This window comes from Rhinoderma darwinii, chromosome 2 (assembly GCF_050947455.1).
Source record: "Rhinoderma darwinii isolate aRhiDar2 chromosome 2, aRhiDar2.hap1, whole genome shotgun sequence".
In the NCBI taxonomy this organism is placed as follows: domain Eukaryota; kingdom Metazoa; phylum Chordata; class Amphibia; order Anura; family Rhinodermatidae; genus Rhinoderma; species Rhinoderma darwinii.
In genome coordinates this window covers 296018140-296044471 of record NC_134688.1, presented here as the reverse complement: position 1 = coordinate 296044471, position 26332 = coordinate 296018140, and the positions used below count along the sequence as shown (strand labels likewise).

General features: G+C 42.0%; 1 protein-coding gene across 2 annotated transcripts in view; it reads left to right on the top strand.

Moving 5' to 3' along the window:
• VEZF1 (vascular endothelial zinc finger 1) overlaps positions 1–26332 on the top strand; it is a 98563-nt gene that overhangs the window by 25093 nt on the left and 47138 nt on the right. For both annotated transcript variants that reach the window (XM_075853481.1, XM_075853482.1), the window contains exons 3-4: positions 3947–4010; positions 10293–10479. In XM_075853481.1, coding sequence (XP_075709596.1) covers positions 3947–4010; positions 10293–10479 — 251 coding nt within the window. The remainder of the gene's footprint in view (positions 1–3946; positions 4011–10292; positions 10480–26332) is intronic.

The window sequence follows — 26332 nt, the reverse complement described above, 5'->3', positions numbered from 1 at the left end:
ACACGATGCAGGACCTGTGAGTGACGACACAGCGTGATCTCTCGAGAGATCATGTTACACCCTACATGTGGCCCTAATCTTTTGCCTGGACATACAATCAGGTCCAGGAGTGAAAAAGCACCATGCGCGTTTGAGGCAGTTTTGGTGATATATGCAGCATTGGCCGAAAATTGCAGGGCTCGAAGTTCAAATAGTAAAACAAACCCCCGAGAAAATGACCACATTTTGGAAGCTACACCTGTCAAGGCATTTATCAAGAAGGGTAGTGGTGGAAGTGGTGGATGGTGAAAATTATAATTTTACCCAGATATGCCATGTTAGTGCACAATATCTTGTTTTCAGTATGTGCCACTGCAGACAAATACCTTGTAAACTGTTAAGCGAGTTTTCTCTGGAACAGTAATGTCATATGTGTAGATGTAAACTGCTGTTTGGGCACACTGTAGGGTTCAGAAGGGAGGGAGCGCCATTTGGATTTTGGAGCATGGATTTTACTTTGTGGTAGTAGTACTGCTTTTGGGGTTTTGCTGGTATTTCTGTTTATAATCTGGCGCATATGTAAGCTGTGCGGAATAAATCGGGGTATAATAATGGGGTAAATAAATAATAATCCACAGATATGTGGCCAGTGTCGCACTGATAAATGGTGCCCGATCTTATCCCCGTTTTGGAGCATACTCTGAACATTTTGTCATTTTCTGAAAGCTGCAACCAAAGCCACTTTTATTTTTCCATCAGAGGAGCTGTATGAGGGCTTATTTTTTGCTGGGTTTGTAGTTTTCATTGGTACCATTTTGGGGTACTTGTGACTTTTTGATCATTTGTTCAAATTTATCGGGGAAGCAAGGTAACAAAAATATAGCTATTGTAGTTTTTTTTTTTTTTTTTTTTTATGGCATTCAACAAGCGCTATAAATGACAATTACTTTATTCTGTAGGTCGATACGATTACAGCATTACCAAATTTATATAGTTTTTTGTTTTACTATGTTCGCACAATAAAATAACTTTTTTTTTAAAAAATTTTTTTTTTAAAAAATCGATTTTTTTTTTTGTGTTGCCGTATTCTAAGAGCTGTAACTTTTTTCTTATTTTTGAGTCGACAAGGCTATGTAAGGGCTTTTTTTGTGGGACGAGCGGTAGTTTTTATTGGTACTATTTTGGGGTAAATGGGACTTTTTGATCACTTTTTATTCAATCTTTTCAGAGGCCAGCTGACCAAAGAACAGTGATTCTGACATTGTTTTTTTATTTCTGGCGTTCACCGTGTGGGAAAAATGTTAGCTTTATAGTTTGGGGTCATTATGGATGTGGTCATACCAAATGTGTACTGTTTTTTTTTTTGTTTTTTTTTTTTAAATGTTTTTGGTGTTTCCCTATAATAAGGGTTTTATTATAAGGGGAAAAAGGCGTTTGTTTGTTTTTAACTTGAAATTTATTTTTATACATATTTTATTTTGTAACATTTAAAAAACATTTTAAAAAAACATTTAAAAAAAATTGTTCCACTAGAGGACTTGAAGGCCTGAAGCCCTGATTACTCTTCTAATACACTGCATTGCGTAGGTAGTGCAGTGTATTAGAGCTGTCAGTTATACACTGACAGCAAGCCTGTTAGGAAGGAAGGAGGCCATTGTTAGGCCTCCAGTTGCCATAACAACCATCGGCAACCCTGGGATCGCGTCGCGAGGATGCCGTTCAGCTACGAACCAGCTAAATGCTGTAGTCGCAGTTGACCGCAGCATTTAAGGGGTTAATCGGCAGGGATCGGACCTCGGTCTGCTCCCTGCTGTTATAGCACAGTGTCAGCTGTGATATACATCTGATACCCGCTGGTAATGGAACGGGCTCAGCTTCTGAGCCTGCTCCATCACCGTCGCATACAATTTACGTGGCAATGCGCTAATCCCTTGGTGGCAGCAACATAACTGTACGTGAGATTTCGCCAACTGGTTAAACTTTCTTGCATGTTACAAGACTAAAAAAAAATTTGCAGAAACCAACACTAAATAATGCTTAAAGGGATATCCACAGGATATGTCAGAAATGTCACATAGATGTGGGTCCCATCTATCTCTAGAGCGGGGCCACTGAACCCCGTTCTACCTGTGTGTGTCGGCTGATTTCCGAACATGAAGGTGAAAGCAGCATATAGTGCTATTCTGCATTCATAACTGTTATTCACTACTATGCGAGTTACGGAAACAGCGTAGCTCAGCGAGCTACGCTGTTTTCGTAACTCTCGACCATAAAGTCAGGAAGTGGCCGGGAGTCATTGATGGCAGACAAAGCTAGAACGGGATCTAGGGGGCCCCATTCTATAGATAGGTGGACCCCGTATCTATCTGACCTTTATGGCATATCCTGTGGACATGTCCTAAATGTCCCTCGAGGGAAAACCCCTTTAACCTTTTTTCTTCAATTAAAATATACTTGGAACACTAAACCACAAATGACCATTGGCCAAGAGAGCAAGGGTTCCACACAAGGAACATGGTATACTCAGGTTATGCACCCTACCTTGTCCCTTTTTGTTTAATACCGCCTAAAGCAAAATAACCAACCCCGATAAGGGCGATCTCACTCTAATTAGGACTGATCAGTTATTTGAATTAATTTGCCACTAGCGCTGCTCACGATTCTGTTTTGCTACAGAGTATTTTTTTTTGTTTAGCAAATAGCAAGAAATTTAAAATCGAGTTCGTAAGTTTATAAAAAAAATGTATATTTCATTTTTGAGGTCCTATCACCCAGTCCTATCTGTAGCCTACACTAGTAACTCTGCAACTTTCTCTAATAATGGGGAAATAACCTGAAAAAATGTAGATTACGGGCACTACAACAAGATACTACCCAGGACACTGACCTGTTAGGGTGGGTAAAGTATCAGAAAGAAATGACAACATGTAAAATGTGTATGATAATGCAAACTTGTCATTTTTAAAGCAAAAATATCTTGATTAGTCCAAATATATCTCAATAATCCATAGCCCAGTGTATTTCCCTCTTTGTAACACCACCAGAGTTCATCAGGGACTCCTATGTAGCTTAGATTTATTCTTAGTATGGCACATAACCGTTGTCACAGGACCGATAATCCGAACCTTATTACAAATGACAAATTATATGTTACAAGACTGGCTGGCTGGTTTTCATGGTCAGATCTTTGTACCCAACGAGCGCTAAGTCGATCGGTGATCGTTAACAGGCCATTTTACACATTGATGTATGGTGACTGCAATAACAATGTGTTCAGCCAACGAACCAGCCTGTGTTAATTTGTCGGTAGATTGCTGCCGTGTTTACACAGGGACATAATCTGCAACCAGGGTATGACGAATTTATTGGCCTGTGTAAATGGGCCTCTAATGGGTATTCCAGCCTACAGCATTTTTCACCTATTACAAGTGAAAAATGCCAGCTGGGAGGGGAGGGGGGGGGGGGCGGGGTCTAACTGCTGGGACCAGGTCCCCTGTTCCCCCAGCCACCAGACTGTTTTCGTCAGCCCCACAGATTTTAAATAGAGCGGCACCGCACATTCCTGGCCTCCACTCCATTCATACTTTTTTTTTTCTTAGCTGGGGGGATCCAGTGGATAGGTGAAGAATGCTGTAGGCTACATTTCTTCATGGCTTGATTCACTGCAAAACTTTTGCTTAGCTTAAAGATGTTGGTAAAAATTAAACGCCCAGTTGTCTGTTTAGAAATTAATTAGAATAAATCTAAAATTGTTCATAACTTGGTCAAAAATGATAGTTTTTTCAAAATAAAAACCACTTATCTACATTACAGCGCCGATCAGATTATGTAGGAGATAGGATACTTATAATCTGGTGGCAGAGCCTCTTTAAGTACGATACTTTCAGGGGGATAATGTTTTATTGTTGATGTGTTAAGGAATTTTGTGTTTATCTTATTTATATTAAGTATCATTTTTCCTTTACAGACCAGACCATTTAAGTTGTCATGTGAAGCATGTTCATTCTACGGAAAGACCCTTCAAATGCCAAGTAAGAGAATTTTGATGTGTAATTTTATTATATGTTGTTGTTCTACAATGTTCCGACAGATGTTGTTTTTTATTTTTTTATTTTGTTTCCTACAATATAAAGGCTTTGCATTTAGGTCGGAGCTTCTTGGTGTCGTAGCATTTCGTTCGGTTTCTGATATGACCAGAGCCTAATATACTTAGTCTATCCTCACTCGTCAAAATCTCTTGCTGTCATTGGAAACACTCTTGAATACACCCAGGGGAATGAAAACCCTTACATACCTAAAACTTTTTCATAGGGAAGGTTTTTCTACAATTCAATCTAGTTTAGGAAATCCCCTGTGAGCTCACCGGTCTTGACTTCAGGCTAATACAACTTTGAAAACCTGTACATTAATTCTTTCAAGTCTCTATAAGAATAGCTCTTTCACATTAATATAATTCGGGGACACAGCACCTTTATAGGCCCCTGCCACCTAGGAGGCAAAACTAGGTAGGAAAAAGTCTTGGTTCCACTCAGGCAGGCCGTATCCTTTCCAAAGACACTGGCTAATTCAGTATTTAGCTTAGTGTTCGTAGGAGACAGATGTGACCTGATGCTCAGGTCTATTGCTGCTTTTTATTTTTTTTCTAATATATTCTCTCCTTGGGCTGTCGGCCTGTTAACAACCTAGTCATCCCCCTGCAGGTGTTTTGAAACCAGGCAGTCCTCTTCACTGAATTTCCTGTTTCCTCTCCATACTCCCCCCTACCCGCCCCCCCCAGCAACACCCCTCCCTCACCTACAGTAATCAGAGACATTTTGGGGCAGATTAATTCAGACTGGCATTTCATACGCCAGTCTTAATATAAGGATCACTAGAGTAAGATGTGCCCTTTTTTTATTAAGGGGTGCACGACTCTTAAAGGAACAGTGTCACCAAATTATTTTTTTTTATATCAGTTTTATGTTAGGGTTTTATTAAAAACGTTTATATTTATTTGTGTTACTTTTTTCTATTTTTACACTTTTTCTTCCCTATGGGGGCTGCCATTTTTTTTTCCATTTCTGTGTGTGTCGATTAACGACACATACAGACATGGAATACGGCAGCTCCAGTCCCATAGGGAATGCGAACGGGGTCCGTTCCATCCACTATGGTGTACGCCGTGTGTGTGGGAACGGCGCATGCGCCGCTCCCACACAGTCCAATTTGAAATGCGCGCCGTCCGGCGCCATTTTCCTGTGGAGTGGATGTCGCGGCCGGACAGTAAGATTACTACTTCCGGTCGCGGCTTCCGGAATTGTGCACATGGAGCAGCGGCAGCAGACGGAGCGGATGGACCGGAGGGAGCGGCGGCGACTGGAGCAGGTAAGTGATTTCTGTGTATGTAAGTGTTATACTGTGTGTTTACTAGTGTATGTAAACCTTCTACACTGTGTGTTAGCTCAAAAAATGGCGACACACAGTGTAGGAGGTTAGACCGTTCAAACCCCTCGTTTCTCCCGGCACTAGCCAGGCTAAAGGAGGGGGGGATTCTGAGAGCTCACTAGAGCGAGGGATTTTTTTCCCAATTTTGCAGTATAAAGTAATGTGGTTGCTTTACCACATGCAATGCTGCAATTTTGGGAATTGCTCCATCTAGTGACCAGTGCTGGGAAATATTATAAATTGAATCCAATTTATAATATTTCCTGACAAGTGAAAAAAAAAAAAATAATTAGAACAATGTTTAATCACCCACACACTAATTGTTTAACTAAAAAAAAAACATGTTTTGCTGGCAACACATTCCCTTTAATAAATTAGGCGCATCTCTGGCTGTCCGTGTGCCTGAAAGGGAAATCAAGACCAACTATGAGCTTGCATAGATTTTTGTTAATGCCTGTTTCTGGCATAAATTTTTCAGGCTATGCCAGACCACACACTTTTCAGGAAAATGCCATGAGACAAGCCGTAAAATTTTTGCACAAAATTGCGACTTTTCTACGCTACAAATCTGGCGCAGAGTGTTTAATAAATCTCCCTCTACATCTTTAGGGGCTAAATTTTTTTCTCAAAAGGGAGATTTACTTCTCTGGACAACCCAAGGGATTGACAACTTTTTTCACTTGCCTGTACTCCTGGGGCAACATTTTTATGTTTTTTTGGCATTGGTGGGACGTGTGCCGTTTCGCGCTGCTCGTCTCGCCGATGCTGCTGTCCAGCATCAATATTTAGTCCCCAGCTGCTTCTTTGCTCTGCCCCGTGCCTGTCACATGCTTGGTTTTGGCCTATCCCACCCCCCTGTGCGTCATCGGTTGATTGGAGGAAGGTTTGTTTGTCCAAGCGGCTATATATACTTGCATAAAAATATTAAAGGGAGTTTGTGGACAACTTTGCTTAGCCTGGTCCTACCGGTGTGAGTGTGTGCGTAGGCCATCTATTAAACCTAGACCAGCTTGGTGGCACAGAACCCCCATCTGCCAAGACATCTTCAACATGAAGGTGTCTCTCCACCTGGTGTCGGAGGTCCGAGTGGGGGACGACGACTTTTTTCCTTTCTGGAGACCTTTGCTCATATGGATTATGCCTGGGCTCAGGAGGTGGTGTCAGTCGGATACAAGATAGTTCGTGAGACTTCCTCATGTAAAGTTCTTAATGTTGTCTCTGCCTCATTTCACTTCTCTCTCCTATGGAAAGTTATTGTCCCACTTCCTCAGCCCAAACGTGTCCTGGGGTTTCTTCTGACATCTCTTAACAGTCCCCAAAAAGGACTGATCTCTTCGGCCAATCCTGGACTTGAGTAGGCTGAACCGCTTGGTTTGCGCTTGAAGGTTTTGCATTGAATCCGGTTGGTGGTCCTCTTGCTGAAACATGAAGAATTTTTCACCTTACATAGGCAATTGCATGCCTGCCCTCATATTCCCATCACAAGAACCCACCAGTGTTTCCTTCGATTCGCGGAGGGTTCTCTACTTTTCCAATTTGTCGCCCTTTCCTTTGGATTTGCAACATTTTCTCAGGTCTTTACCGAGGTCCTGGTGACTGTCAGTACACCGCGCCATTGGCGTTGCCCCCTTCAGAGAAGACAATCTTTCCAATCTCTGCATTATTTTGTACACATTGAAAAGGTTCTGGTAGATTATGAACGAAGGGAAACCCTTATTGGTTTCAACTCTTGAGTTTTTGAAAATGATACTCCACACCAGGAGAGCAAGAGTCCTTTTTCTGGTAGAGAAGGTACTCTCCATTCAAGGCAATGTGGCTCTCCTTCATTGGAACACTCCCTCTTCCATACGTTTTTGCATGCGGGTTCTGCGCTGGATGGTGTTGACCTTCGCGGTAGTTCCATATGCACTAGTTCACCCCAGGTCCCTCTAGCGGGGCAATACACTCGCACTGGGACAAGTAGTTTTTCCTGCCCTCTTAGGTCCGTCAGAAGTTACGATGGTGGGAGACCTTTACGGCCATTGTGATGAGACGGTCTTTTTCTCTGATCCAGTGGTTGGTCATCTCAACGGATGCCAGTCTGTCCAGGTGGGGTGAATTTTTTTGAGCTCCACACTGTTCAGGGCACTTGGTTGCACGAGGAGACGTCTTTACAGATCAACATTATGGAATTGAGGGAAATTTTCCTAGCCCTCTCCCGTTTGACTTTTTTCTTGTTCAGGGTCGGCCATTCAGGATCCAGACGACCCTTCAGGGGGTTCTTATATAAATTACCAGGGTGTCACCAGGAGTCGGATGACTCTGTTACAGTCCTCTTGTAGCCTACTGTGGGCGGAGCAGAATATACCAGTTCTTTTATCAGTCCACATACCAGGAGTGGACAATTGGACCACAGGTTTTCTTAAACGAGAGACTAGATCCCAGAGAGTGGTCTCTTCACTGCCAGAAGTATTTTAACTGTGCCAGAAATGGGGCTAGCCGGTCGTGGATCTCTTTTGCGTCCCGTCTCAACCACAAGGTTCAGACCTACGTGGCCAGGGCTCGGGATCCCAGTCCCATCGCAGTCCCATATTTACTCTTTCCCAGAGTATTCAAGAGGGTAGGCTTTCCAGAGACACCGGACTGGCGCCACTAGGCTTGGTATGCAGACCTAACCAACATTCCCACAAACGGGTCTACCGCTTCACCCGACCTGCTTTTTAACCCCACATCCCTCAGATTCATTTACAGGCGTGGCTGTTGAAGCCTGGGGTCTCTCTGAGCCAGTTATCCAGATGTTGGCCTTTTTACCATCGTGTGTGTAAGGCTACATTCACATGAGCATGACCGATTTTACGCGTGTAAAAAAACTTGCGTAAATCTGTCAGTGTGCGTTGCATCAGTGTGCTTTAGGAGTGGCATGCGTTTTTCACACACTCACAAGCACTTCTTTCTATTGGTGTGAACAGAGTAATTTCCATCACATAGGGTTCCGTCCTTGCAACCAGGCCTCTGCTTATGTTTCCTGAGGTGTCAAATCTTTGCTCTTTCCATCCTTTTTCAGAGAACTTTTGCTTTTCGTTCTCTGGTCCCTCCTTTCAAACATTCCATTGAGTCTTCGCATCTTAATTTGGTCCTTGGGGCTCTTCCGGTGGCTTCTTTCAAACCTTTGCAAACCTGTTTAAGAAATAAATACACAGTGCTCCATAGTGAAGAAACCTTTTGGAATGTTGGGAATGGACAGAGGGAGATATAACCTCTCGGGCGAGATGTGCTAACAGGAATAACTCTGTACAGTAGCTTTGAGCAGTATAGGACCAGCTGTAGCTCCTCCTTTCAAACCTCTGAGACACGTTACGTTATGTTTCCTTTCCTGGTAGGGAGCTTTTCTGGTTGCGGTCACGTCCATCAGGTGGGTTTGTTGCCTTGTCCTGCAAGTCTTTTCGGCGTTCTGATTCGTTTTTGTTTCTGAAGGGCCACGCAACGGTTTGGCAGCATCCGAGGCCACCATTGCGTGTTGGAGCCGGTCTGTGTTTTGTGCACATCTTTACTGGTTTACCCAATTAATTATTTCGCCGCTACTGATGCCAGTCTGCGTCACCCGTCTTTACTGCTACTGATGCCAGTCTGCGTTGCAGGCTGCTGTTCATTAGGTGGTATACATGGCTGTGCTTTTTTACTTTTTCCTACCTTCTCAGACTATTTTAGGACATTGAATAGTGTGGTGTCTCCCAATGATATTTACTGTAAAAATGTAAATTTTTTTTTTTTTTTTTTTTACATTTTTGTAAACCGTTTTTCGTTAAATTCAATAGGGGACACAGATACCGCCCTCTTATGTTTGTTTTTTTTATTCCAGGCCCGGGACCTGTTTTTCTGACTGTTGTTTTCTCCCTGGTCCATGGACGTGTTGTTTTTTTTGTTTTTTTTTCTCCTATTGCTTCTGTTAAAACTAAATTGGTCAGTCTTTGGGAAGTATAAGGCCTGCCTGGGCAGAGCCAGGACTTTCCTACCTAGTGTCATATCTCTTATTGGCAGGGACCTATTCCCATGGTGCTGTGATCCACATTGACTTCAACGGAAAATATATTTTGCGGTGAGCACACTAGTCTTGTTAGGGCCTGTTCACTTCTGCATCGTGTTTCCTTTGCTCTGCTCAGTCATACTGGAAGCGCCAGTTTCATTGCATGACAGACACCATCGTTGCCCGACGGAGCCCATTGACTTTATTTGATTCTGTAATGGTGTCCGTCGCTTTTATTTTGGGTCGGATCTTTTGGACCCTATTGGATCCTCCAATGCAGATGTGAGCAGGCCCTTAATCGCTGCTAGCACGTAACTGAATTTATTGAAAAACAAAAACTGGAAACCTTTTAAAATTTCTACTATTTGTGTAGTGCGGTTTTGTTTCAATGTTTTTTCCATGTTTTTTCCGAGTCTTTATTTCTTAAGATGTGTTTTTATAGGGTTATTATACACACACACAAAGTAATAGCACTTTGCTAGGATATGCCATCACTTTGCGATCAATGGGAGTGCGACTGCCGGGACCCCACCGATCCTGAGATTAAACTAAATCAGCCCGTCAGACCCTTCACTGTTTTTCCCCTGCACATCTGTGCTTCCGGCCACTATCTCTACAGGGTACTGCAACACTGCTCCATTCAAGTGAATGAGGCCATTCTGCAGTGCAAAGAATAACTGAGGGTACACAGCGGAAAAATCAGCCCTCTAGCCCCTTCATTCTCCGGATAGACGGGAGTGCAGGCAGTGATACACCCACCGATTGCAAAGTGATGACATATTTAAGTGATATTCCATCACTTTGTGTGATGAGAATAACCATTTAATTCTGCATTTCTTCCTCCTTTTTATTTTCACCAACACATTTTAATTTGTGTTTGTTCCAGACATGTACTGCTGCCTTTGCCACAAAAGACAGGCTGAGGACACACATGGTGCGCCATGAAGGAAAGGTTTCGTGCAATGTATGTGGCAAGCTTCTTAGTCCAGCCTACATCACCAGTCACTTAAAGACACATGGCCAAAGTCAAAGTATTAACTGTAATACTTGTAAGCAAGGTAAAAAGTTTCAAGGTAAAGATTTCTCTTTATTTTTCATGTCATTGGATAAACTAATTTATTAGATTTGTTTTCAATAGTTTAAGCAGCTCTGTTGCCCCATTAGGGCTCTTTCAGACAAGTGTTAATTCTCGTCCGTGTGCTGTGCGTTATAACCACGCACAGCACACGGAGCCATTTATTTAAATGGGGCTATTCACAGATGCATGCATCGAGTATCCGTTGCGTGAAACTCACTGCTTGTCCTATATTGGTTCATTTTCGCACACGGATGCACATCCATGTGCTGTCCGTGTTTCACGCATCAATTACATCGGAAAAAAAAAAGTTCTTGCAAGTGCGTTAAAAAACGCATGCCACACGCAAAGCACACTGATGCAAAAACGTAACGCACGCGGACAAATTTATGCACGTAAAAAAATGGTCAGTGTGCGTTGCATTATTGTATCTGTGCTTTGCGAGTGGCATGTGTTTTTCATGCACTCGCAAAACATAACTTTTTTTTCAATGGAATTGATGCGCAAATCATGCGGCATACGATTTACTGTAACCAACAGAGTGCCCACTTTTTTTGCTAATCTTAATTCTCTTGGTTAATCTCCAGGGGGGACAGGTGTGAGTAACCCATGACTCCAGGATCAGGCTACACAATTTGTTTGTACTTTATAACACAATATAATATAGATCATAGACCCACATGCACGTAACCTTTAAGAAACCGTTGCAGCTCATGAATATTCATTAGGGATTCGATTTGTGTACATCCCTCTTAGAATAAATAATTAGCTGTTTCATCTCCATGTTGGCAACTAATTGACCTGTTATGTGACCTCGCATTCAGAAAATGTGATTCCTCAAAGCCGTGTGCTGTTATACTACAGCTTGCTTTGTTGTTTTTTTGTGTGTATTTATATAGTTTTACCCACCCAGTACTTACAGGTGATTTTACCTATAAAAACTGCATCCAAAAACAGCATTTAAAGGCTATGTACACCTTTTTGAATTTTATTTATTTTTTTAAATAAAATTGTCCATCAGTGTGATTGGTGCAACTTCTTAAAACCATCTTATTAAAAATTATTTTTACTTTTTGAGATACATCTGCTTTGTATTCTCAGGAAGGACAGCAGGAGCTCAGGGAGTTCAATGCATGGCTTAAAGAGGCTCTGTCACCAGATTTTGCAACCCCTATCTGCTATTGCAGCAGATCGGCGCTGCAATGTAGATTACAGTAACGTTTTTATTTTTAAACTAGCATTTTTGGCCAAGTTATGACCATTTTTGTATTTATGCAAATGAGGCTTGCAAAAGTATAACTGGGCGTGTTTACAGTAAAAGTACAACTGGGCGTGTATTATGTGCGTACATCGGGGCGTTTTTACTTTTTACTAGCTGGGCGTTAGGAATGGGAGTGTATGATGCTGACTAATCGGCATCATCCACTTCTGTTCGTTAACACCCAGCTTCTGGCAGTGCAGACACACAGCGTGTTCTCGAGAGATCACGCTGTGACGTCACTCACTTCCTGCCTCTGGTGCCGATGTGTCCTCGCTCGTCCGACACGATGCAGGACCTGGGGCAGGAAGTGAGTGACGTCACAGCGTGATCTCTCGAGAACACGCTGTGTGTCTGCACTGCCAGAAGCTGGGCGTTCTGAAGAGAAGTGGATGATACTTCTCGTCAGAACGCCCAGCTAGTAAAAGAAGTAAAAACGCCCCGATGTAACACACATAATACACGCCCAGTTGGACTTTTACTTTAAACACGCCCACTTGGACTTTAGCAAGCCTCATTTGCATAAATACAAAAATGGTCATAACTTGGCCAAAAATGCTCGTTTTTTAAAAATAAAAACGTTACTGTAATCTACATTGCAGCGCCGATCTGCTGCAATAGCAGATAGGGGTTGCAAAATCTGGTGACAAAGCCTCTAAGTCTTGGTGTAGAGGAGAAGGCTTTGGGTTCCTAGAGCACTGGGCTGACTTTTCATTGGGTACAAACTATTCTGCAGATTTGCACTTAAATGGAAAGGGGTCTGCGGGGAGAGAATTCTAGCTGGGTGGTGGAGTATTTAAACTAGGGCTGAGGAGGGAGGTCAATGTAGAAAATAAAGGGGTAGTTAGGTTAGAGAGCGGTGAGACTATATTGGTGGGGGGAGAAACAGACTGTGGGGAGAGGACTAGGCAACAAGATAAGGAGGTCCTTTTGTTACAAAACGGCAATGAAAATAAAAATGCCCAAATGTCAAATCACATTTCTGATACTGGAAGTGAAAAATTGAAAGGCAAGTTAAAGTGTATGTTCACAAATGCCAGAAGTCTAGCAAGCAAAATGGGGGAGCTGGAGGCCTTGTTACTGGAAGAAAATATAGATATAGTTGGTGTTGCTGAAACATGGCTAGACTTCATATGACTGGGCTGTAAATCTACAGGGTTTTACACTGTTTCGGAAAGACAGGGCGAATAGGAAAGGTGGTGGTGTATGTCTGTATGTGAGAAGTGATATGAAGGTGAGTGTGAAGGAGGCATTAGAGGGTGAAGATTGTGAGGAGGTTGAAACCTTGTGGGTGGAATTACAAAGGGAGGTAAACACTGAAAAAATTACTTTTTGTGTAATCTATAGACCCCCCCCCCCCCCCAATATAACTGTGGAGATGGAAAGCCAGCTCCGTAAACAAATGGAGCGCACAGAACAGGGGGGTACAGTAGTGATAATGGGAGATTTTAACCCCTTAGTGACCACTAATACGCCTTTTCACGTCTGTCACTAAGGGGCCTTAGGCTAGGCTGACACCTTTTAACGTTCGCCTAGTCTAAGTCCTGCACGGGTCTCCCGTGCAGGCTGGGCCGGGGCTCTGCTTTCTGACAGCTGAGCTCCTGCTCCAACGCCCGCGATCGAAGTTTACTTCGATCGCGGCCGTTTAACCAGTTAAATGCCGCCGTCAATAGCGACCGCGGCATTTAACTTTGTTTACAAAGGGAGTGAGCTCCCTCTGTCACCCATCGGCGGCCCGCGAATGCAATCGCGGGTCTCCGATGGGGTGTCATGGCAGCCGGGGGCACGTCCTAATAGATTGCCTGTCAGATTTACACTGACAGGCAATAATGCTCTGGTATACGAAGTATACCAGAGCATTATATCAGCGATCTGAAGATCGCACAGTAAAGTCCCCTAGTGGGACTAATGAAATAAATAATAAATGTGAAATAAAGATTAATCATAAAAGTTACAGTAAAACAATCCATTTTTTTCCATAAAAAGTGGTTTTATTTAGTAAAAGTGTAAAAAATAAATAAAAGTACACATATATGGTATCGCCGCGACCGTAATGACTCCATTAATAAAGTTAATATGTCATTTAAACCGCAAGGTGAACACCTTAAAAAAAAAAAACGCAAAAAACAATGGCGAAATTGCTATTTTTTTCCATTGCCCCCCAAAAAAATCATAATAAAAATGAATCAATAAGTCCCATGCACCCCAAAACAGTACCAATCAAAACTACGTCTCGTCCCACCCCGCAGAAAACCAGCCCAAAAAATCACTACATTGATGGAAAAATAAAAAAATTACGGCTCTTGGAAAGAGACGATGCAAAAACAAATAATTTTAGTTCAAAAGTGTTTTTATTGTGCAAAAGTTGTAAAACATAAAAAACCTCTACATATGTGGTATCGCCGTAATCGTACCGACCCATAGAATAAGGGTAACATGTTATTTACGTCGCATAGTGAACGGCGTCAATTTAAAAACGCATAGAACAATGGTGGAATTTCAGTTTGTTTTTTTTTAGAATCCCCCCAAAAAAAGTTAATAAAAGTTAATCAAAAAATTATATGTACCCAAAAATGGTGCTATTAAAAAGTACAACTAATCCCCCGAAAAAACAAGTCCTCATACAGCTATGTAGACGAAAAAATAAAAACTTTCTAGCTCTTTGAATGCGACTATAGAAAAACGAATAAAATAGCTTGGTCATTAGTGCCTAAAATGGGCTGGTCACTAAGGGGTTAATTATGAGATATTAATTGGTGTCATGGTTCGGCTTCAAATTCAATGGGGAGAAAGTTTTCCTTAACCCCTTCGCGCTCAGCGACGTAATAATCCGTCGCGCTAACTATATCGTTAGCGCTCAGCGACGGATTATTACGTCGCGGGGAAAATGCATCGCCATTTTCCCCCGGCGCGTGCACGAGCTGTGACAGCTGCTGTTTCCAACAGCAGGCTATCACAGCTCAATACGCCGAGACCTGCCGCGATGGTCCCGCCTCCAAGATCGCCTCTATTGGACAGTTAGTGAGCAACTGTCCAATAGTGGTGATCAGTCGCTTCACTTCCTCTCCCTGACCTCACATCCGCCCTGAGCGCCCTGTTGGAGTTAGCGAGGCGTTCGGAGCGGTTGTGAGAAAGAGAGAAGAGAAAGTGTGAAAAAAGTCAAATTACAAGTTAAAAAAAAACGTTTTTTTGCTTCCCACCTCCCCAATCCACTACCCAGTCCTGTACCCTTCCTCTTTGTGATCCCCCCACGTTTTTGGTCAGTGATCTCCTATCACTGACCACTTCTTAGTCTTCAGGACCAATTTCTTGGTCCCTGGGGATTATTATTTTTTTTTTTTCTTCATATAAAACAAAAATTAAAAAAAAAAAATAGTTTAGCCAATTTTGACAATTTAACTGGTTTGTTTAGTATTAGGGTTAGTTAGTGTCAGGAAACCGTCAAAAAGCGTAGTTAGGTATAGCGTCAGGGAATTTAGCGTCCGTAATCCGTCACCGTAGTTAGATCTAGCGTTAGGGGTCCGTCACCGTAGTTAGGTTTAGCGTCAGGGAAGCTCGTAATAATCTAGATAGGTTTAGTGTCAGGTACCCGTCACCGTAGTTAGGTTTAGTGTTAGGGAAGCTCGGAATAATCTAGTTAGGTTTAGTGTCAGGGGATAGTCGCTGTAGTTAGATTTAGTTTCAGGGAAGTTCAAATAAAATCTAGTTAGGTTTAGTGTTAGGAACCCTCGCCCTAGTTAGGTTTAGTGTCAGGGAAGCCCACTCGTTCTATAAAAACCCATTTTTTTTCCGCTGGTTTAGCAGCCTATTGGGAAGGAATCAAACATGTCCCAACAGACATTTACTGCCGAAGAGGCGTATTCATTTCTTGCCTCCGACAGAGTCGTCGGGTGGTGAGACTCTGTTCTATTTGTCTACCTCCTCATCCAGTGATGAAGAAGAGGAACCCCCTAGGAGACGCCCCAGGACCACCACTGCAGTTGAAGTCCCCGAGCGAAATGACCCCGCCGCAGCTCAAGCCCCCGAGCGAAGTGACCCCATTTGTACCCCCACACCAGACGTTTATGAGCCCCAAATCCCAGAGTACACGGGCAGCTCAGGGATAAAATTTAACACGGCAGGGCTCAGTGAGATGGACTTTTTCAAGTTCTTCTTCACTGATGACTTTATAGAACTAATGGTCACCCAGACTAATTTATATGCCCAACAGTATATAACTAAGAACCCCACATCGTTTTATGCCCAGTCCCACAGGTGGACCCCAGTAGATGCAGCAGAGTTGGGCAAGTTCTGGGGACTTCATTTGAATATGGGGCTTCTGAAAAAGCCGTCCATTAGGACCTACTGGAGCACGGACATCTTATACCACACCCCGATGTACCGTATGGCCATGTCCAGGATGCGTTATGAGGCAATACTTCGCTTCTTGCATTATACGGATAATGAGCAGTGCCCACCCCGAGATGACCCCAGTTTTGACCGTTTATACAAACTGAGACCCCTATTAGACCATTTCAGTGCCCGGTTTGCCCAAGCATACACCCCCGAGAAGTGTATTTCTATAGCTGAATCCCTGGTACATTTTAAAGGGAGGCTTCAATTCCGCCAGTACCTGCCGAGTATGAGGGCAAGGTATGGCGTGAAGTTGTATAAGCTGTGCGAGAGTGCATCAGGGTATACATATAAATTCAGGATCTATGAAGGAAAGGACAGCAGTATTCAGCCCCCAGAATGCCCCCCCTTACTGGGAATTAATGCAAAAATTGTGTGGGATTTGGTGCACCCACTGCTGGACCAGGGTTACCACCTCTACCTGGATAACTTTTATACCAGTGTCCCACTCTTCAAGTGCCTCGCTTCCAGAAGTACTGTGGCATGCGGCACTGCTAGAAAAAAAATCTGAGAGGCCTCCCTAAGACTTTGCTTGGGCAAACACTCAGAAGGGGTGAGAGCAGGGCACAATCTAGCAGCAATTTATTGTGTGTCAAGTACAAGGACAAGAGAGATGTCCTTGTATTGACAACAATACATGGCCACACCAGTACCCATGTACCTGTACGAGGTACCAGTACAGAGACCCTCAAACCAGACTGCATCCTGGACTACAATAGGTACATGGGAGGGGTTGACTTGTCAGATCAATTCCTGAAACCCTATAGCGCCATGCGGAAATCGAGGGTGTGGTATAAGAAGCTGGCCGTGCACATTATACAGATGGCATTGTACAATGTGTACGTGCTACATCGATGTGCAGGCCAGAGGGGAACTTTCCTGGAATTTCAAGAGGTGGTTATCAAGAACCTAATCTTTAGGGACCAAGAAGGGGGGGCACCCAGTACTTCTGGAAGCGAGGCCACACGCATCATACAAGGGCAACACTTTCCAGGAGAAGTTCCCCAAACTGGCAAGAAGGGAAAAAGTCAAAAGAGGTGCAGAGTCTGCTCAAAGAGGGGGATAAGGAGGGAAACAATATACCAATGTGACACGTGTCCCGAAAAACCAGGGCTCTGTATGAAAGATTGTTTTCAAATTTATCATACATCCCTTGATTTTTAATTTACCCTGATGTACTCCGCACAGCTTATCCCCCTCATCTTTCCCTTCTGAGCCCTGCCGTGTGCCCAGGCAGCTGATAACAGCCACATGTAGGGTATTGCCGTACCCGGGAGAACCCACATTACAGCTTATGGGGTGTAGATCTCCGGTGGCGCATGCTGGGCACCCTATATCGGACACTGACATGCCATATATATATATATATATATATATATATATATATATATATATATATATATATATATAATTGCAAATCTCACTCTGCACCATCTGCTGCGCATTATCTTTTACACAGTACCTGTGGGGTCAAAATGCTCACTACACCTCTAGATGAATGTCTTAAGGGGTGTAGTTTTTAAAATGGGGCCACTTCTCGGGGGTTTCAACTGTACTGGTACCTCAGGGGCTTCTTCATACATGACTTAGCACCAGAAAAGCTCCAGTAGGCCAAATGGTGGTCCTTTCCGTCTGAGCCCTGCCATGGGCACAAACGGCAGTTTATCTCCACAAATGGGGTATTGCCGCACTAAGGACAAATTGGGCAACAAAATGGGGTATTTTGTTCCCTGTGAAAATAAGAAATTTTGAACAAAAATTACATCTTATTGGAAAAAAAGGCATTTTTTTTAATGTCACAGCCCAATTGAAATAGGTGCTGTGAAAAAACTGTGCGGTCAAAATGCTAACAACAACCATAAATGAATTCCTTGAGGGGTGTAGTTTCCAAAATGGGGTCACTTCTGTTGGGTTTCCATTGCTTTTATACCTCAACACCTCTTCAAACCTGGCATGCTGCCTAAAATATATTCTAATAAAAAAAGAGGCCTCAAAATGCACTAGGGGCTTCTTTGCTTCTAGGGCTTGTGTTTTAGTCCACGAGAACACTAGAGCCACATGTGGGACATTTCTAAAAACGGCAGAATCTGGACAATACATATTTAGTAGTATTTCTCTGGTAAAACCTTCTGTGTTACAGAAAAAAATTGAATAAAATTGAAATTCAGCAAGAAAAATGAAATTTGCAAATTTCACCTACACTTTGCTTTTAATTCCTGTGAAACACCTGAAGGGTTAAAAAACGGTCTAAATGCTGTTTTGAATACGTTGAGAGGTCTAGTTTTTAAAATGGGGTGTTTTATGGGGGTTTCTAATACATAGGCCCCTCTAAGCCACTTCGGAACTGAACAGGTACCTTAAAAAAAAGGCTTTTTAAATTTTCTTAAAAATATGAGAACTTGCTGTTTATGTTCTAAGCCTTGTAACGTCCAAGAAAAATAAAAGAATGTTCAAAAAATGATGCCAATCTAAAGTAGACATATGGGAAATGTGATCTAGTAACTCTTTTGCGGGGGAAAAACTGTTTTGTTTTACAAGCAGATGCATTTAAATTCTGAAAAATGCAATTTTTTCCAAATTTTCTCAAAATTTTGCAATTTTTCACTAATAAACACTGAATATATCGACCAAATTTTACCACGAACATGAAGCCCAATGTGTCACGAGAAAAAAATCTCAGAATCGCTTGGATAGGTTTACGCATTCCGGCGTTATTACCACATAAAGTGAAATATGTCAGATTTGAAAAATGGGCTCTGAGCCTTAAGGATAAAACAAGGCTGCGTCCTTAAGGGGTTAACAGTTTGCAGGAAAATTTTATGGTCCAGTTTGTGGAAGACCCGACTAGAGGTGAAGCTCTGTTGGATCTGGTCATTTCTAATAATGCAGAGCTTGTTGGGAACGTCAATGTTCGTGAAAACCTCAGTAACAGTGATCATAATATAGTTATATTTTACATATACTGTAAAAAAACAAACGCAGGCTGGGAGGGCAAAAACACTTAATTTTAAGAAGACCAATTTCCCCAGGATGTGGGCTGCAATTCAAGATATAGACTGGGAAGAACTAATGTCAAATAATGGGACAAATGATAAATGGGAGATTTTCAAGTCCACTTTGTATAATTATAGTGCAAAATTTATTCCTATAGGTAACAAGTATACACGACTAAAATTAAACCCCACATGGCTTACACCTTCTGTAAAAAGGGCAATACATGACAAAAAAAAGGGAATTTGAAAAATAGAAATCTGAGAGTACAGCTGTAGCATTTGTAAATTATAAAGAGCTTAACAAAATCTGTAAAAAAGATAATAAATGAAAGGCAGGTGGCCAATGATGGTAAAACAAATCCCAATAAATTCTTCACGTATGTAAATGCAAAAAGGCCAAGGTCTGAACATGTAGGACCCCTAGATAGTGGTAATGGGGAGTTGGTCACAGGGGATCAAGAGAAGGCAGAGTTACTAAATGGGATCTTCCGCTCTGTATATACAACAGAAGAAAGAGCAGCTGATGTAGCCGGTGCCAGTGCTGTTAATATATCCGTTGATATACTGAATTGGATGAATGTAGATATGGTCCAAGCTAAGTTAAATAAAATTAATGTACACAAGGCCCCGGGGCCAGATGGGTTACACCCTAGAGTTCTTAAAGAGCTTAGTTCAGTTGTTTCTGTCCCCCTCTTCATCATATTTAGAGATTCTCTAGTGACTGGTATAGTGCCAAGGGACTGGCGCAGGGCAAATGTGGTGCCTACTTTAGAAAAGGGCTCTAGGTCTCACCCGGGTAATTATAGACCAGTAAGCTTAAAGAGGCTCTGTCACCAGATATTGCAGCCCTTATCTGCTATTGCAGCAGATAGGCGCTGCAATGTAGATTACAGTAACGTTTTTATTTTAAAAAAACGAGCATTTTTGGCCAAGTTATGACCATTTTCGTATTTATGCAAATGAGGCTCGCAAAAGTCCAAGTGGGTGTGTTTAAAAGTAAAAGTCCAAGTGGGCGTGTATTATGTGCGTACATCGGGGCGTGTTTACTACTTTTACTAGCTGGGCGTTCTGATGAGAAGTATCATCCACTTCTCTTCAGAACGCCCAGCTTCTGGCAGTGCAGACACAGCCGTGTTCTCGAGAGATCACGCTGTGTCGTCACTCACAGGTCCTGCATCGTGTCGGACGAGCGTGGACACCGGCACCAGAGGCTTCAGTTGATTCTGCAGCAGCATCGGCGTTTGCAGGTAAGTCGATGTAGCTACTTACCTGCAAATGCTGATGCTGCTGCAGAATCAACTGTAGCCTCTGGTGCCGACACGATGCAGGACCTGTGAGTGACGTCACAGATCTGCACTGCCAGAAGCTGGGCGTTCTGAAGAGAAGTGGATGATACTTCTCATCAGAGCGCCCAGCTAGTAAAAGTAGTAAACGCGCCCCGATGTACACACATAATACACGCCCAGTTGTACTTTTACTTTTCAACACTCCCAGTTGTACTTTTGCAAGCCTCATTTGCATAAATACGAAAATGGTCATAACTTGGCCAAAAATGCTAGTTTTTTAAAAATAAAAACGTTACTGTAATCTACATTGCAGCGCCTATCTGCTGCAATAGCAGATAGGGGCTGCAAAATCTGGTGACAGAGCCTCTTTAACATCCTGTGTGGGGTAAATGTTTGAGGGGCTATTGAGGGACTACATATAGTATTATGTGACAAAAAATTGTATTATAAGAGTAAAACCGCGCTGGCTGTCAAAGGACAGAAGTTGTCAAGCCAACCGGATTTGTTTTTATGAAGAAGTTAGCAGAAGCTTAGACAGAGGGGGCGCTCTAGATATAGTATTTTTGGACTTTGCAAAGGCATTTGACACAGTGCCTCAGACGTCTAATGGGTAAATTAAGGACTATAGGTTTAGAAAGTATAGTTTGTAATTAGATTGAGAATTGGCTCAAGGACCGTATCCAGAGAGTTGTGGTCAATGATTCCTACTCTGAATGGTCCCCGGTAATAAGTGGTGTACCCCAGGGTTCAGTGCTGGGACCACTATTATTCAACTTATTTATTAACCCCTTCCCGCATTTGGGCGTAACTGTACGTCCGAAAACCAAGTGATTTCCCGCATTCGGGCGTACTGTTACGCCCTGCAGATAAAGCGAGCACAGGAGCTGTGCGCGCTTTATCTTCAGCGGCTGTCAGCTGTTATACACAGCTGACATGCCGCTGCGATGGCTGTTACCGCCGATCGCAGCCATTTAACCCCTTCAATGCGGCTGTCAATGACGTCCGCCGCATTGAAGTTGTAACCCCCCCCCCCCGCGATGGATCGCGGGTGGCGATTGTTGCTATGGCAACCAGGAAGCCGTTATTAGGTCCTACCCGAGGCATGACGTAATAGGCTAACTGTCAAATGAAAAATGACAGTTACGATGCACTGCACTACATAAGTAGTACAAGTGCATCGTACCGGGGATGAGAAGATCAGATCTTCAAGTCCCCAGGTCGGTGTAAAAGAAAAAGTAAAAAATGTGAAAGAAAAATAAATATATAAAAGTTAATAAATAATAAAAACAACACTTGCCCAGTTTCCCTGATCAACTCCTTTTATTAGAAAAAAAATGGAAATATGAAAAAAAAACTATACATAATAAGTATTGCCGCGTTTGGAACGGCCTGATCTATAAAAATATCACATTATTTTTACCGCACGGTGAACACCATAAATTTTTTTTAATAAAAAAACAATGACAGCATTTTATTTTTTGGTCGTCTTGTCTCAAAAAAAAATGTAATAAAAAGTTGCAAGTAACATGGTACCAATAGAAAGTACAGTTTGTCACGCATAAAACAAGCCCTCCCGCAGCGATATCAACGAAAAAATAAAAAAAGTTATGGCTGTCAGAAAATGGCGACACTAAAACATGATTTTTTTCGAAAAGAGTATTTCTATTGTGGGAACGTATTGAAACGTAAAAAAACTATATAAATTTGGTATCGCTGTAATCGTATCGCCCCGCAGAATAAAGTTAACATGTTTATACTGCACGGTAAACACTGTAAAAAAAAAAAAACTAAAAAAGAAACGTGCTGGAATGGCTGTTTTTTGGTTTCCTCGTCTCCCAAAAATGGAATAAATAGTGATAAAAAAATCGCATGTACCCCAAAATGGAACCAATAAAAATTACATCTCGTTCCACAAAAAACGCGCCCTCACACAGCTGTCACCGGAAAAATAACACGTTATGACTCTCAAAACGCAATGATGCAAAATGATTCTAAATGACGGCCCAGACTCATTTTTAGGTCCAGTAGAATTTCACTAAATACCCCACATCGTCATTTGCTGGACCCCCCAGGTGGACCCCATGGACACAGCGGTGATGAGGAAACTTTAGGGCCTTGTGCGGCTTATAGGGCTAGTGAAGAAGTCAAATATAAGGCAATACTGGAGCGCAGATATTTTATATAATACCCAATTATCCCGGCCTGTGTATAAAGGATTGGTTCAAAGCGACCACACCAATCCATGGATTATTCATTCACCCCATTATTACATCATCCTATTATGACCTGTTGCACTCCGCCCAGCTTACATATACACTGATGTACTCCGCCCAGCTTACATATACCCGGATGTACTCCGCCCAGATTACATATACCCTGATGTACTCCGCCTAGCTTACATATACCCTGATGTACTCCGCCCAGCTTACATATACCCTGATGTACTCCGCCAAGCTTACATATAGCCTGATGCACTCCGCCAAGCTTACATATACCCTGATGTACTCCGCACAGCTTACATATACCCTGATGTTCTCCGCACATATTACATATACCCTGATGTACTTCGCACATATTACATATACCCTGATGTACTCTGCCCAGCTTACATATACCCTGATGTACTCTGCCCAGCTTACATATACCCTGATGTACTTCGCACAGCTTACATATACCCTGATGTACTTCGCACAGCTTACATATACCCTGATGTTCTCCGCACATATTACATATACCCTGATGTACTCCGCACATATTACATATACCCTGATGTACTCCGCGCAGCTTATATATACCCTGATGTACTCCGCACAGATTACATATACCCTGATGTACTCCTCACATGTTACATATACTCTGATGTACTCCTCACATGTTACATATACTCTGATGTACTCCTCACATGTTACATATACCCTGATGTTCTCCGCACAGCTTACATATATCCTGATGAACCCGCACATATTACATATATCCTGATTTACTCCTCACAGCTTACATATGCCCTGATACCACATATGGGGTATTCTGGAGAACCCGCTTAACAATTTATGGGATGTGTGTCTACGGTGGTTCAAGCTGGGCACAACTCATTGGCCACTGAAATGGCATATCTGTGGAAAACAGCAATTTTTAATCTGCAACATCTATTGTTTACTCATTTTTGCAAAACACTTGTGCGGTCAAAATGCTCACTACACCCCTAGATCAATTCTTTGAGGGATCTAGTTTCCAAAATAGGGTAATTTTTCGGGGGGGTAACACTGTACTGGTACTATAGCTCAATGCAGCATGGTGTCAAAAAACGAATCTTATAAAATCTCCACTCCAAATACTAAATGGCGCTCCTTCCCTTTAGAGCCTTGCTGTGTGTCCAAATAGCAGTTTATGACCACGTGTGGGGTATTTCCCTACTCTGAAGAAGTTGCTTTACAAATGTTACGGTGCTTTTTCTCCTTTATTTGTTGAGAAAATGAAAAAATTGTAACTAATTCTGCGTCTTATTGGAAAATAATGTAATTTTTCATTTTCACTGCCCATTTCTAATAAAATATGAGACACATGTGGGGTCAAAATGCTCACTACACCCCTAGATAAATTCCTCAATGGGTGTAGTTTGCCAAATGGAGTCACTTTTGGGGGGTTTCCACTGTACTGCTACCTAAGGGGCTTTGCTAAAGCGATATGGTGCAGAAAAACCAATCCAGCAAAATCTGCTCTCCAAAAGCCAAATGGCGCGCCTTCCCTTCTGAGCCCTGATGTGTATTCATACAGTACTTTATTACCACATATGGGGTATTTCCGTACTCTGGAGAAGTTGCTTTACAAATGTTATGGTGATTTTTCTCCTTTATTTGATGAGAAAATGAAACATTTTTACCTAAAGCGATGTCTTAGTGGGAAAAAATTAAATTTTTCATGTTTACTGCCCAATTCTAATGAAATCTATGAAACACCTGTGGGGTCAAAATGCTCACTACACCCCTAGATGAATTCCTCAAGGGGTGTCGTTTCCTAAATGGAGTCACTTTTGGGGGGTTTCCACTGTTCTGGTACCTTAGGAGCTTTACAAATGCGATATGGCGCAGAGAAATGAATCCAGCAAAATCAGCGCTCCAAAAGCTAAATGGCGTGCCTTCCCTTCCAAGTCCTGCCGCTTGCCCAAACAGCAGTTTATGACCACATGTTGGGTATTTCCGTACTCTGGAGAAGTTGCTTTACAAATGTTCGGGTGCTTTTCCTCATTTATTTGTTGGAAAAAATAATAATTTTGAGGTAAAGCTACATCTTATTGGAAAATAATGTAATTTTTCATTTTCACTGCCCAATTCTAATGAAATCTATGAAACACCTGTGGGGTCAAAATGCTCACTACACCCCTAGATGAATTCCTCAAAGGGTATAGTTTCCCAAATGGAGTCACTTTTGGGGAGTTTCCTTTGTTTCGGCACCACAAGACCTCTTCTAACCTGACATGGTGCCTGAAATATAATTTAAGAAAAGGAAGGCCCAAAAATCCACTAGGTGCTCCTTTGCTTCTGGGGCTTTTGTTTCAGACCCGTAGCGCACTAGGGCCACATGTGGGATATTTCTAAAAACTTCAGAATCAGGGCAATAAATATTCAGTTGTGTTTCTCTTGTAAAAACCTTCGGTATTACAGGAAAAATTGATTAAAACGGAATTTCTGCAAAAAAAAAATGAAATTTGCAAATTTCCCTTCCACTTTGCTTTAATTCCTGTGAAACGCATAAAGGGTTAACCCCTTAAGGACGCAGCCTAGTTTTGGCCTTAAGGCTCAGAGCCCATTTTTCAAATCTGACATATTTCACTTTATGTGGTAATAACGTCGGAATGCTTAAACCTACCCAAGCGATTCTGAGATTGTTTTCTCGTGACACATTGGGCTTCATGTTCGTGGTAAAATTTGGTCGATATATTCAGTGTTTATTGGTGAAAAATTGCAAAATTTAGAGAAAATTTTGAAAAAATAGCATTTTTCAGAATTTAAATGCATCTGCTTGTAAAACAGACGGTTATACCACCCAAAATAGTTACTAGTTCACATTTCCCATATGTCTACTTTAGATTGGCATCGTTTTTTGAACATTCTTTTATTTTTCTTGGACGTTACAAGGCTTAGAACATAAACAGCAATTTCTCATATTTTTAAGAAAATTTCAAAAGCCTTTTTTTTAAGGTACCTCTTGAGTTCTGAAGTGGCTTTGTGGGGCCTATGTATTAGAAACCCTGATAAAACACCCCATTTTAAAAACTAGACCCCTCAAAGTATTCAAAACAGCAGTTATAAAGTTTTTTAACCCTTCAGGCATTTCACAGGAATTAAAGCAAAGTGGAGGTGAAATTTGCAAATTTCATTTTTCTTGCTGAATTTCAATTTTATTAATTTTTTTTTTCTGTAAAACAGAAGGTTTTACCAGAGAAACACTACTAAATATGTATTTTCCAGATTCTGCAGTTTTTAGAAATGTCCCACATGTGGCCCTACTGCGCTCGTGGACTAAAAGACAAGCCCTAGAAGCAAAGAAGCACCTAGTGCATTTTGAGTCCTCTTTTTTATTAGAATATATTTTAGGCAGCATGCCAGGTTTGAAGAGGTGTTGAGGTGTCAAAACAGTAGGAATCCCCCAATAGTGACCCCATTTTGTAAACTACACCCCTGAAGGAATTCATTTAGGGTTGTTGTTACCATTTTGACCGCACATTTTTTTCACAGCACGTATTTGAATTGGGCTCTGAAATGAAAAAAATGTCATTTTTTCCAATAAAATGTCATTTGTGATCAAAATTTCTTATTTTCACAGGGAACAAAATACCCCATTTTGTTGCCCAATTTGTCCTTAGTGTGGCAGTACCCCATTTGTGGTGATAAACTGCCGTTTGGGCCCATGGGAGGGCTCAGA